The 15,000-nt window shown below is 35.7% G+C and overlaps 3 protein-coding genes across 4 annotated transcripts in view; 2 read left to right on the forward strand and 1 right to left on the reverse strand.

The window, feature by feature from the left end:
* The window catches only part of LOC132151476 (neurexophilin-2-like), a 199,281-nt gene extending 185,455 nt beyond the window's left edge, over positions 1-13,826 (forward strand). Inside the window, exon 3 of the mRNA XM_059559586.1 lies at positions 13,731-13,826. The gene's annotated coding sequence lies outside the window, so the exon portion shown is untranslated. The remainder of the gene's footprint in view (positions 1-13,730) is intronic.
* The window catches only part of LOC132151479 (PRELI domain containing protein 3B-like), a 401,075-nt gene that overhangs the window by 277,385 nt on the left and 108,690 nt on the right, over positions 1-15,000 (forward strand). The gene's annotated exons all lie outside the window — the stretch shown is intronic.
* ppp1r16b (protein phosphatase 1, regulatory subunit 16B) overlaps positions 1-15,000 on the reverse strand; it is a 40,093-nt gene that overhangs the window by 16,399 nt on the left and 8,694 nt on the right. For both annotated transcript variants that reach the window (XM_059559583.1, XM_059559584.1), the window contains exons 2-3: positions 13,318-13,665; positions 3,116-3,186 (exon numbers count right to left, since the gene is read on the reverse strand). In XM_059559583.1, the coding sequence (XP_059415566.1) occupies positions 3,116-3,186; positions 13,318-13,576 (330 nt within the window). In that variant the 5' untranslated portion in view covers positions 13,577-13,665. The remainder of the gene's footprint in view (positions 1-3,115; positions 3,187-13,317; positions 13,666-15,000) is intronic.

Here is a 15,000-nt window from a genome sequence, read left to right on the forward strand (position 1 = left end):
TTTCATACACAATGGTAATTCAAAGTGCTTTACATAAAAGAAAGTAAAATAATAATGAAGAACAAGAATAAAACAAGCAATTTTAAAACTTTTAAAATGATTAAAAAATTGACTTATTTAAAATTAATTTAAAACAGAAAATGATTTCACATAAAATAAAAAACTGTGAAAATATATATTGCAATCAGTTCGGACATTGCACAGTGCTCATTCAATAAAAGCACAGCTAAACAGATTAGTTTTGAGTCTAGATTTAAATGTGACTAGTGTTTTAGCACATCTGATCTCTTTGTGTGAACCCTTGGTATTTCTAACTAACTCGATCCTAATGATCTGAGTGCTCTGTTAGGTTTATATTCAGTGAGCATATCTGCAATATATTTCGGTCCTAGGTCATTAAGTGACTTATATTTGAGTAAAAGTACTTTAAAATCAATCCTAAATGTAACTGGAAGCCAGTGTAAGGACCTGAGGACTGGGTTGATATACTCAGATTTTCTGGTTCTAGTCAGAATCCTGGCAGCAGTGTTCTGGATGAGCTGCAGCTGTCTAATGGTCTTTTTGGGAAGAGCCCATTACAATAGTCCACCCTGCTGGTGATAAAGGCATGAACAAGTTTCTCCAAGTCTTGACTGGAAACAAAAGATCTAATTCTTGCAATGTTTTTTTAAATGATAGTATGCTGATTTAGTTACTGCTTTGACATGACTACTGAAACTAAGGTCTGTCTCCAGAATCACACCAAGATTCCTGACTTGATTTTTAGTTGTTTGACCCCTAGAGTCAAGGTATGCATTCACCTTGAACACTTCATCTTTGTTTCCAAATGCAATGACTTCAGTTTTTTCCTTGTTTAACTGAAGAAAGTTCTGGCACATCCAACTATTAATTTCATCAATGCATTGGCAGAGGGAGTCAATTGGGCTGTAGTCATTTAGAGACACGGCTAGCTAATTCTGGGTATCATCAGCACAGCTGTGATAGGCAATTTGGTTCTTTATCATTATTTGACTTAGTGGGAGCATATACAGGCTAAACAAGAGCGGTGCTAGAATCGAGCCTTGTGGGACTCCGCATGTCATGGACGTCCACTTAGACTTATGCTCTCCTATACTCACATAATAGCCTCTCCCTTATAAGTATGTCCTGAACCATTTGAGTACCATCCCAGAAAGCCCGACCCAGTTTTCCAGTCTCTCTAGTAGTATGTTATGATCGACAGTGTCAAACGCAGCACTGAGATCTAGCAATACCAGCACCGATATTTTGCCAGAGTCACAATTTAAGTGAATATCATTTATTATCTTAATGAGTGCTGTCTCTGTGCTGTGATGCGGTGGAAAACCAGATTGAAAATTGTCCAGGTATCCATTTGAGTTTAAGTATTTGTTCAGCTGATTAAAATATAATTTTATAATATAATATAATCTCTATAATTTTACCTATAAAAGGAAGATTAGATATTGGTCTAAAATTGCTCAAAATGGTGTTATCAAGATTGCTCTTTTTCAGGAGGGGCTTAACAACTGCAGTTTTTAAGGAGTTTGGAAATGTCCCAGAAAGAAGTGAGGCGTTCACCACGTCTAAAAGATCTGCTTCTAAGCAGTTAAGCACACATTTGAAAAAAGATGTGGGAAGTGTGTCAAGATAGCAGGTTGACGATTTTAGGTGCTGCACTGTCTTCCAGAATTTTGCTATCAATTGCTTCAAAAATAGACATAGTATCTTTTTGATATTGTGGCCTAATCTGTCTGACCTCTGCATTACTTGAGGATGTGCTAAACGCCTTCCTGATATTAATGATCTTCTCAGAAAAGAAGGATGCAAACTCATTGCATTTGCTGTCTGAGAGCATTTCACTGGGAATCTGACTTGGGGGGTTTGTCAGTCTCTCAACAGTGGCATAAAGAGTACGCGTGTTATTTAAGTTACTGTTTATAAGGTTTGAGAAGAAATTCTGTCTAGCTGTGGCTAGTTTCACATTAAAAGCATGAAGGCTGTCTTTATAGATGCTATAGTGAATTTCAAGTTTCGTCTATTTTGGAGGCCTGTAAATAATAATAAACAGAATGCGTGGAGCACCTTTCAGCACAATCCCTAGATATTCGAAAGACAAGTTCTGACCAAATGACACTTGCTTGCATTGATAGACATCTTTAAATAGAGCAGCTACACCCTCACCTCTCCTAACAGTCCTGCAGACACTCATGAAAGTGAAGTTAGGAAGGGCTGCTTCATTTAGGACTGTTGCACTGCAGCTGTCTTCTAGCCATGTTTCATTTAGAAACATAAAATCCAGATTGTTTGATGCTAACTTGATGGCTGTGCTTTGTGTCTTTATATCAATCTTAGTTTGATGCATAATAGGCCGCAGATTAGATGAGTTTGCCCTTCGGCTTGAGATGGCCTTAGACTTTCTATCACGTGATAAAACTGAAATAGAGAAAGCTACAGGCACACTGGGTTCCCGCTTGTTCTGTAAGCATTTGTGAATGTTGCTGTTATTATAGCGGGGACCCGACACATATCACTGAGAGCTGCTATCAGTTGTTTTTGGTTCACCTTCAGCAGATATATAAAATATAGTTTAAAAGATCAAAATTCTTCCAATTTCAAAATCTTCAAAATTTTCTTCTTCTTTTTCTTCTTAAAAAAAAGAGGATTAAAAAATGTAGACCTCCACAAGTTTAAATCCTTCTCTTGAAGGACACGTTCTCTTCCCTGTGTTTGATTTATCTTCTCAACCTGGCAAATATTCTTGTTTCTGTGGCAATCTTCCATCAAACAATCATGGATCAGTAATCACGATTATCATTTTGAGTAAAATAACTGTCTTTATCAGATTAGCCATCATGCAGCATGACTAAAATGTGATTAAAATTTAAGTGACTACTACTAGACTAAAATTCCAAGAGATTTAGTCTAAAACTAAAACAGGACAGGATCAAATGAACACTGTGTGCAGAAGATCTGAGAGAGAGAGATAAAAACAAACAACCATCTCTTTACTTTGAAGTAGATCAGTAATAAGCAGAGAGAGTGTGTGTGTGTCTGTGTGTGTGTGTGTGTGTGTGTGTCTGTGTGTGTGTGTTTGTGTGTGTCTGTGTGTGTTCACCTGGTGCAGGGCTGTCAGTCCGTCTTCGTTACACAGATCAGGACACACGTTGTTCTTCAGTAGATATCGCACTGAGAGGAAACACACAGAGAGACAAAGACATTCATTCACATCTCTTCAGATTAATATTCCCATCAATCACACAGAGCAGAACTGACACACCGTCTGCGTCTTCAATTAGGACTTATCTTTATATTTTCTCTTTATTTTTTTTGTTTTACTAATATTGCATTTTTATAATTTTTTATTTATTATATTTATATATGTACATTTTCATTTTTATTTGTTTAGTTAAATTTTTTTATGGTTTTAGTGTTAATTAATGATAATAACCCTATACTAATCACATTAAGTTAACACGGTGGAAGCGGTTTGTGTGTGTGTGTATGTGTGTGTGTGTGTGCTGAAGTGAACTCTAGTCTTTTCGGTGTTCTAGAGTTCGGCATGATCACTGAGTGTCTGAGTTCTTTAAATCAAACGTTTATACTCCATGCGTTTCATTTCTCACAGCAGAGGAAATGAAGATGTCGTGTAGCTCAGTGTTGTTGGCGTGCCGTGTTTACAGTCACACACAGAGACTTGTGTTCGTTCTCCTCCCACAGAAGACGAGGAGAAAGATCCTCTTGGTGCAGCGACTGCATTCCTGTGCAGGGAGGACACGCAGACGCTTCCAGAAAGATAAAACCCACTCCAATAAAAACAGAGACAGGAAGTGCAGAGCCGCACCCAACACCCTCATCTTATCAGCGCCGGCTGTGAGGAGGATGATGAGGATGAGGATGAGGGTCAGTGCTCTGATCTCAGGACGCTGCATGTGGATTCGCATCAGGACCTCTAGTGGGCTTTAATGAGCGGAGAGATGACACACACACACTCACACACACACGCGATGAACAGATGCATGCACTCATTACTGCTGTGTTTTCTTTTCAGTGCAGCGTCACACAGCTTCTCATCAACAGACAGAGATAATTACAGTCATCTCTGCAGGACCAGCGCAAACACTCGGCTTCATCACACACACATCACTGATCAGAGGAGTTTAATCCACACAACCAACACACCTTTAGTATCCATTTGCACTTTTTTAAATACATATACAATAATACAATAATGCACTGCATCTTAATCAGGGTTTAATAGAGTTAATAAAAAGCTAATAATTAAATCATAAAAATGCTAAATGAAAATAATTTAAATACATTTATTATAATAAAAAAACTTATAATTAATATTTTTTAGATAATTGTATATATTTAAGTTATTAAGTTATTTTTGTATTTTCTGTTTTTGTAAGGATTTTAAATAGTTCGTATGGGTTTTATTTATCAATCTAGTTGTTTTATTTTAGTTCTTCAAGTTCTGAAAATGAGATGTTTTTTGTGTTTTGTATATTTACTGCATTTCTATATTTCAAATATTTACTGGAATAATGATATTGCAGCTGCATACATGAAATGCATCAAACAATATTTTTTATTTTCTTTTAATTGGTTACTTTATTTTATTAGTGACTTCAAAAGCTCATTCCAAATTAATTAAATTTTTTTTTTACATAGGAGCGTGTTACACAGCACATCAAGTTTAGGACATTAATAAGCAGTTTGATAACGAGCCTGTAAAACAGAATGATGTTGTTCAGTGTTGTAATAATCAGATGATAACGACTCAGAGACAATGATAATGATGCTGATGTCAGATTTTCAGATTTAGCTCATTATGGAAGCGTCTGATATGAATGGATCAATGAGAATCAGAGAGGATATCTGGCAGCATCAGAGCAACCAGCTCTCTAATTAGTGATATTCAGTGGTTTAATAAAGCTGTGAGTCATTTCTAATGCTAATGCAAAAAGATTTATAATTCCCTGCAAATGTACTGTTCTTGCTCAGTATCTCCAGCACAAATATCTAAATATTCTTATATCCGGATGCATTTACTGGAGATGCACAATGACAGAAGATAAGAACTGTTTAAGTGAAAATAAAGTGAGTTTATGTTTAAAACAAGAGCAAATATCTGCCAATAGGGTCAGAAAAGTAGATTTTTTTCTTGTTTGAAGCACAAACTTCACTTGGACACTTCTTATCTTTTGTCACTGTAAATGCATTTCGATTTATGAATGTTTAGATATTTGTACTGGAAAACGAGACGGATATTCTGAAGAAGCAGAAGAAGGACGTTGGTTTCTTGTAAGGATCTGTAAGGAATCAACAGAATCACTCTAACAAACATCAGTGCATCACAGTAAACAGTGTCTAAAAAAGTAAATCTAAGAGCCTCTTCTAACTGCACACTCAAGTCATCTCTCAAACATCTACTTTACAGCATGTTTTTACTGTCCGCGTCAGGAAATAAACAGATTAAAGGACTAAATGTTCTTCTTCCCTCAGTCACAGACTCGTCTGCAGTGAGTCTGTGTGCTTCTAGAGCTTCATGAATCATTCAGACAGAGACGAATATGTCCTGTGAGTGACAGTGCGTTTGAGAATCTAGTGCACTACAGAGTGACCATGATCAAACCGCTGACTACTACTGTGTGTCCCATATTCACAAGGGCTGCCATTATCAAATATATATTCAATGACAGCGTAAATTATTGTTATTGAAGAAACAAACAGAAGCAGCAGCGATGAGATCAAATGTTCTCAGGAATCACAGAAGTAGCTGTGGTTTCAGTTGTTTTTGATGGATTATCGGCACCGATATTAAACTTTTTATGGTTATCGGTATCAGCCATTTTTAAAACTGATAAAACAATTTAAAAGCATTAAAGAACGTTTTTGTTAGAGCTCTCCTTATTCTTAATTTTGACATTAATTTTATTAATATATTAAGATATTAAGCTTTTTTATGGTTATCGGTATTGGCCATTTTTAAAACTGATAAAACAATTTAAAAGCATTAAACAAAGTTTTTGTTAGAGCTCTCTTCATTCTTAATTTTGACATTAATTTTATTAATATATTAAGATATTAAGCTTTTTATGGTTATCGGTATTGGCCATTTTTAAAACTGATAAAACAATTTAAAAGCATTAAACAAAGTTTTTGTTAGAGCTCTCTTCATTCTTAATTTTGACTTTAATCTTATTATTAATATATTAAGATATTAAGCTTTTTATCGTTATCGGTCATTTTTAAAACTGATAAAACAATTTTAAAGCATTAAAGAAAGTTTTTGTAAGTGCTCTTTTTATTCTTTATTTTGACATGAATTTTATTATTAATATATTAAGCTTTTTTATGGTTATCGGTATCGGTCATTTTTAAAACTGATAAAACAATTTAAAAGCATTAAAGAACGTTTTTGTTAGAGCTCTCTTTATTCTTAATTTTGACATTAATTTTATTAATATATTAAGATATTAAGCTTTTTTATGGTTATCGGTATTGGCCATTTTTAAAACTGATAAAACAATTTTAAAGCATTAAAGAAAGTTTTTGTTAGACCTCTCTTCATTCTTAATTTTGACTTTAATCTTATTATTAATATATTAAGATATTAAGCTTTTTATCGTTATCGGTCATTTTTAAAACTGATAAAACAATTTAAAAGCATTAAAGAAAGTTTTTGTAAGTGCTCTTTTTATTCTTTATTTTGACATGAATTTTATTATTAATATATTAAGCTTTTTTATGGTTATCGGTATCGGTCATTTTTAAAACTGATAAAACAATTTTAAAGCATTAAAGAAAGTTTTTGTTAGACCTCTCTTCATTCTTAATTTTGACTTTAATCTTATTATTAATATATTAAGATATTAAGCTTTTTATCGTTATCGGTCATTTTTAAAACTGATAAAACAATTTTAAAGCATTAAAGAAAGTTTTTGTTAGAGCTCTTTTTATTCTTAATTTTGACATTAATTTAAATTTTTACACCAGACATATATATCGGTCCAAAATATCAGTTATGTGTCTACTTAATCTGTAATAATCGGTTTTGGCTCTGAAAACACATATCGGTTGACCCCAAGATTTCAGCATCACCTTCGTTGGTTGTAATATAATATTACAGACTAATATATATTTTTTTAAATTTTCAGCAGAAACAACTCTTTGATATACATATGGATGCCATGATATCGAAGTACTCTAGTGCACTAAAGTAATGCATGATGGTCCACGTTCACATGGGAATCACTGCTGCCGTCATAATGAAATGTTATCGTGTGATCTCTGGTGGAGCCCAAACAAGCCATTACTGAAGAACGACAAACATTTGATCCACATCGCTGATTACTCACTCACACACTCACACACACACACACACACACACACACGGAGCAGGCTGGCATGAGGATGTATGGGTGTATATTGTTGCAGCGAGTGGTTTCTGCTTACTAAACTACAAGCTCATCAAATGTACACACACACACACACACACTCACTCAAACACACACACACACACACACACACACACACACACACACACACTTCATCTATGTTTTTATGCAGTCTATAGTATTGAGAAAGACAAAGGAATTACATTACGAATGTTAACGGTCCCCTGTTACATTACAGTACATATAATTACACTTACCACATAAAGAGTAAGGAGAGATAACTGAGGACGATGGCGAATGATTTGCAGATCCTTAGCACCACTGACAAACATCTGTAAAATGTGTGGTACGTACTGTTGTGACGAGTGATGACCAAAGAATTTTAATTTGGAGCTCTGATACAAAGACAGCAAGAGACACAGTGAATGAGCAGTGACCTGATGAGGACTTAATGAGTGCGCACGCACGCACACACACACACACACACACACACACACATACTGAATCTGCTTTTGTGCGAGTGAAATGAGTAAATACATGTTGACAAAAATGATATCTCGATACTGTTTCGGTTTTTCTGGATAACAATGATTAAACAATATTTTGCTGAGTGTGTTTTTGTGCTGAAGACAGGTAAGTCCTTGTCTTAATGAATGATTCATTCAATCATTCGATCAAACAAACAATTCATTCAAAATGGTTGATTCATTTAGAAACAAATCAAGTCCCTTTCTTAATGAATGGATCACTGAATCACTGGCTCAAATGATTCATTTAAAATGGATGATTTATTTTGAAACAAATCAAGTCCCCGTTTAAATGAATGGATCACTGAAACATTGACTCAGATGATTAATTCAAAAACAGATTTATTCAGGAACGAAACATCGCAAGTGTTGCACAAATATCCTGATACAGCTTTGTTTGGAACTAGTTTTGTTGACGAAAGAGAAACAACAGAACATTGTGTCTAAAATGTAACAATTTCACATGGTGCACTGGCTATTACCAGATTTTACTTAACTGTATATGTGTGTGTGTATATATATTTTTTCCTGTCATAAATTTAATCATAAGGACATTCTAACTTTATCCAGTGGACTTTATTCATCATGCAGTCAATGCATTTGGACTCTCAATATGTGTTTTTGTTTGTTTTTTTGCATATACTCCTTCAGTCAGCTCTTCCTGTGCGATCAGAGCGTCTGTCAGTCTGTCTGTTGGTTAGTAAACTCATATGTCTGGTGGGAGGAAGATGATCCGTGGAGCATCAGACTGCTGCTCGGATCTGGATCTGACCTGAACCAGTCTGAACACACGATCTGCACTAGATGATCATCGTATGCATCTGTGTATTTCAGTTCAGAGGAAACCAAAAAACAGGAAAAGAAATGCAGCATCTTGTGGTTGATGACTGATTTTCTTCGAAACAGCTTCTGAGATATTCAAGGTGTTAGAGTTAGGGTTATTCACTGGCTGTAAGTGTGTGAGCGTGTGTGTGTGGGTTTGTCGACACAGGCTAAATAAACCACAGATGAGACAGAAAAATTTCAAACGAGTTCAGCTTCTTCTTTCTCCTCCATTGATTTCTGGTTACACAGAACTCACTAGTCATTTAAAACAATAACTGAGAAACAACATCCTCTTCTGCCAATAAAAGACAGTTCTGCCAAATTCAGCAGTTTATGCCAGAAATTAGGGCAAAATGATTTGGAGGACAAAAAAAAAAAGTTAAGCGAATTTTATGGCAAAACTGCAATTGCAATTTAAATGTTTTTTTTAAAAGAGCTCCTGGTTTTATGTAGACATGCACAATTATATATTTATATAAAGCAATATTACTGCAAAATACTAATTAATAATATACTTAATTATTATAATTTTATTTATTTTTATGTATTTATATTATTATGTAAATATAATAATATACTTAATTATTATTTTACTTATTTTTATGTAATTATATATTATATATTTATATTGTTATATGTATTTTATATTTAACATTATTATATTGAGCATAATAATTAATATATTACAACAAAACAATACTATAATATACAAATGATACTAGAGGTCGACCGATATATCGGGCCGATATTTGTCATTTTCTAATATATCGGCCGATATCCGTGTTTAGTAGCGCCGATTTAAAGTCAGGCACGTCGGCGGGCAGCCCCGTGTTATTGTTGCATTGGAAAGTGCTGCTGCGCATGTAAAGGACCCCAAGCCAAAACTTTTGGAAGATTCAACAACAGTCCTGGGAGATAAAGGTAGTCAGAGAATTTTACTCTGTAAATGGGGTGGAGAAGTTGTCAGCTCTCACAAACACTGCAGCGTGACGTTACCAAAGTAAACTGTCTCTGACGTTACTCCGCCGCTCACAGACAGCACCGCGCTCGGAGAGACAGCTGTCCTGGAGCTGCCCAGAACCGTGAATCACATTTGTTCGGAAGCATGGTTTGATGCAGACAATAACCAGTTTTCCATCCAACTCATATGTATTTAGGGATGTCAATATTCGATAATTTCCATGATCGATCCTCGTTTAAATTAACGATCAATTAATAACCTTAATGCTGCAAAATGCGTCCGCAGCGGTATTATTATTTAGAATTAAAGGGGTTTTAGTCTGAATAAAATGCTAGTAGCAGGACTATAAAATGAATAGATGTGATTATGATCATTTGATAAAATGAAGAGAGCGCGCCATACGTTGGAAATCATTTTACTTTGTTGACTGTTTCTCGTCAAGGAGACCGCTGAATGCGCCTCTTTAAATGGTTTCGTGGTGCTCGTTGTTGTATTTTAAAATGCAACTGCAATGTTTTCAAATGAGTGCAACGGATAGTCATTGATCCGTGATCCGTTCGGATCAATATCTTCGGTTCGGCACACACGTGACCTGCGGATTGATTTATAAAAAAAAAAGTTGCGCATGTTCAGTCCACACTCAGTGGTCATGGAGAGCGGAGGAACGGAGGAGCTTGAACGCCCCGCGCATTTTGGCTTCCCTGTCAGATATAATGATGAAGGAAAGAGGTTAGAGTGTAAAACCGTGACGGTGCGTAGAGCCACGTTACGGCATCCACACTTCAGCAAAAAGATTGTGCCAGATCTTTATGAACAGGAGAAGAAAACAGTTGTGGATGAACTATCCCGAGCATCCTCTGTTGCGCTCACGGCAGAAGGGTGTACGTCCAGGGGGACGGAGAGCTCTGTGATGATAACTGCTCACTTCATCACAGCACACTGGGAGATGAGAGGTCCGGCTATTATGTTAAAAAGAAGATATTATGCCATGTGCACTTTAAGTTGATTTCATATATTTTGATTTAATAATTTAATGTTAATAAAAAAAGAAAACTTTTTTTTTCTGATCCGAAAAATGATCCGCTCCATACGAGGACGAGCGAGCGCGGGTTTGACGAGATGTATTTGGAGGTTATTGCTCATGTCTCGTTCTGCACATATCCAAATGTTTCCATATTCGCAATGTATCTGAATGTTAAACTCAAATATTTTTTATTTTTTTAATGTAAACTAGACGAAAATCATCCTCTTCACATGAGCAAAAACGTGCATAACAGCAAAGTGGACCGGTATACTACGGTCTGTTTAAACTGACCAGTGTAACCTTTTATGTGTTTGCTTGACTGTACTTTATTTTAATAATGAACAGACTGCGATGTAAGTTTGTAATTAGAATGCACTTTAGATGTTCTGTGTCATTTATACCAAACACAAATGTTGCTGGTTGCTAGTGTGTTTGCAGCAACACTGTTATTTATTTGTAATATATTAATTTTGTATATTTTTCAGTTTAATTTATTTTTATTTCTAAAATTGTATTTATTTATTTAAATGTATATTTAAGTTTAGATGATTTCAACGATGCAGAAAATGTGGACGGATTCACGGAAACCAGTCATAAAAATTATGACTGGTTATATGAATATAAGATCATCAACACATGAACTTTATATGAGAGCATTTCAATATTTCACTTGAGAAAACACAGAAACTCACAGATCTTCACTACAAACCGACGAAATAAAAGTTTGGCTTAACTTAAACTTTAATTATAACGTACATCATTGTTGTAAAGTATATCAAAGTTATAATAACAATAGTTTATTAAAGCATTTTTAAGGAATATCACAAATTTTCTTTCATGTTTTAATCCAAACAGCAAATCTCTGCTGTGCATGCAGCACTTCTTAAAAATTATTAAACGTAAAGTTGGTAATTTGAAATAAAATAAACGTTAATGGAAATAAAATATAAAAAAAAACTTGAACTTTGTTGTTTTTTATTTCATTTAGTTGCCAACATGTCTCATTTTAATTTAGTTTAACACACTAAAAAAAAAACTACATTGTTTAAAATGTACTAAAATGACTAAAACTGAAATTAAAATGAATATAAACCATATAGAAATAAAAAAATTATATTAAAAATGGCAAAAACAAAATTACTAAAATAACAACTAAATTGGAAAATATAAAATAAAATAAAAATTATTTAAAATATGAATAAAAACTATAATAGCATCTTGTGATATTTCATGTGACGAATACAAACCGCGCCTTTAAGATTCAAGTTGTTCTTTAAGAGAATGATTGACAGCTGTGATGACATCAGTAAATGTGTACTGCGTAATTAATTGCGACTGGTGTGTTCTTTGTTGCATCTCTGGCAGGATGAGATGAATCATTACTGTCAGTCTGAGATCAGATCTGTCAGCAGCTGCTCATTTACCACGCTTTCTCTGAGGTTATGACCCACTTTACCAACGCTTAATGTGATTAGTAAATATGAGATGACAACAGCCTGACGCGTGTGACTTTATCACCTCGTTAATGAATTAGCTGATGTGTGAAGCGCAGTAAGTTTCAGGGAATGAGTCAGAATTACACAAATACGTCAAGCATCAAAAACACCCACAAATGGTTTATCTTCCTAATTTCCAGAATAAGCAGAAACGACCGAATATCCTCTAAAAACCTCAAGCATATTAGCAGCTTTGCTTTATCCATCAAACTAATGCTGTATGAAGTCATCTGTCATGTCATGCCATGGAATCCAGCAAATGAACTGGGTCAGAAATCGCAGGCTCTACTCAACCTAAAGTGCTTGATATACTTTTTTACTTGGTGAGAGTCAAAATGACTGAAGGTAAAATACCAGTAGACTATTATTAACTATAACTGTTCTGTAAAAAGTAATCAACAGTAGCTTTAGTAGTATTTTTTTGGTAATATTTCTATTCAAAACTGAATTCCACAAAAAATCGTGGCAAAACATTAAATTCGAATTAATCGATAAAATCATAAAAATCGCCTAGCACTAACAGAACACAAAAATAAAACCGTATTTAACCAATATTTTCTAAATGTAACATTTTTCACAAACTGCGCTAATTGCCTTGACGCATTTTCCTTGTATTATTTTGTTTGTATGTTTAAGACACGTTTGCACAAGATGTAGTTGTAGTTCACGCATGTTTTCTGCAAAGATATTAAATAAGACATTTGTTTTACATTTACATCATGTGTGCTGCATTCGGAATATAAATTTCTTTAACTACAGGGTTAATATAAGAAAAAGAAACTGGAATCATGTTGTAGTTAAATTTTCAAGTTGAATAGTTAAAAATCGTAAATATCGAGAATCGGTTAAAAGTTCTGAACATTTAGAGACTTTATGTTTTTGATTATCGCACAGCCCTATTTTAATTTAGAAATGATGTCTCTTTTAATAATTGACAATAATAACGCTCTGCTCTCGACCAGGTAAATTTTTCATGGCTAAATTAGAAGTTCAGCCCACAGCGCCCTCTGTTGGTGAAAATAATCACTACACGACTGCTCCAAACTGGGACGTCTGATCACTCTAGATTACACGGACTCACCTTCATCCGGATCGTTCCTCGATGAGGCCTCTAGCAGGGCCACACTTGCTGCAAATGAAACCCTTTTATGGTTATCCCGCAGGTTCCCGTGGCCGCGCCGTTTGTCGCCCTTACGCTTCTTGTTCTGCATTTCCTTCTCGTAGACGGCCCATCGCTTGAGCTGTTGTGTGCGGCGCTTCTGCGCGGCCCTGAGTCGTTCCAGACTGGGCACCTTATCCAGCTGCTGCAGCTCCGTCAGCAGCTCCAGGTGATTGGCCATGATGATGATGATGATGATGATGAAGGTGATGAAGGTGAATCTAGCAGGGACTGCAACTCCCTGCCAAACCTCCACCCTTCATCCTGAACCTGGAGGAAGATGAGAAAAAACACTCTGATCAATCACATGTAGGGATGTAAAGATTAACCGCGAGCCTTGAGACGATTCAAATCGGTTGAGATGCTAAACAGATCGCGATTCAATTAGGGGAGGAGTTTATATGAATGTATTTCTGAGGGGAACTTACTGTGTTTAGTAATGTTTACGTAGATGGTATTTTTCTTTTCATCTTGCCTCTGTATAATGCATATTAAAGTTCATAAATGCAGCGCTGGTTTGTTTAGATTCCGGTAACCACGGAAACACTGTATCTTTTAATTAATATTTACTTCTGCTCTAATACGCCACATTTATATGTAAACAGTCAGAATATTCTGTGTTAAAAGGATGCATGTTTTTCAATTACATATACTGGTCTTAATATCCAAAAATAATATGATTAAATTATTACAGATCTTTGGACGATGGAGTCAACATGGGACTGCATTATGTTTTGCAACATCTAGACAGAGCAGGGACTTATGTAAGGACCCTATTTGTGGACTTTAGCTTTGCCTTTAACATTATCATTCCAAACATCCTCCTGCCCAAACTAACTCAGCTCTCCTCCGTCTTTCAGTGGATTAACAGCTTCCTGACAGACAGGCAGCAGCTAGTGAGGCTGGGAAAACTCACATCCTGCACCTGTATAATTTAGCACTGGAGTTCCTCAGGGCTATGTTCTCTCCCCACTGCTCTTCTCTCTGTACACCAACGACTGCACATCTAAAGACCCCTCTGTCAAGCTCCTGAAGTTTGCAGACGATACCACAGTCATCGGCCTCATTCAGGCTAAAACTGTGGAGATGATAGTGGATTTCAGGAGAAACCCCCCCGCTCTTCCTCCACTCACCATCATGAACAGCACTGTGACTGCAGTGGAGTCATTCAGGTTCCTGGGCACCACAATCTCTCAGGACCTGAAGTGGGACATTCACATAGACTCCATTGTTAAAAAGGCCCAGCAGAGGTTGTACTTCCTTCATCCTTCACCAGCTGAGGAAGTTTAACCTGCCACAGGAGCTGCTGAAACAGGTCTACTCCACCATCACTGAATCCATCCTCTGCACTTCAGTAACAGTCTGGTTCAGCTGAGCTACCAAATCTGACCTCAGAAAACTACATTCTCCTATGTGTAAACATGCCTGTCATGGATTATCTCGGCAATGGAGAAGTGCTCACTAACACAGTTTTAGACACATTAGTGAACAATATTTCAGAAAAATAGGCCTTTTGTGTACTCTGAGTCCAGCTAATGAAAAATGGGGCAAAAACAAAAGTGTTGCGTTTATAATTTTGTTCAGTGTACATATATACCACCACAA

The sequence above is a fragment of the Carassius carassius genome, chromosome 10 (assembly GCF_963082965.1).
Source record: "Carassius carassius chromosome 10, fCarCar2.1, whole genome shotgun sequence".
Lineage (NCBI taxonomy): Eukaryota > Metazoa > Chordata > Actinopteri > Cypriniformes > Cyprinidae > Carassius > Carassius carassius.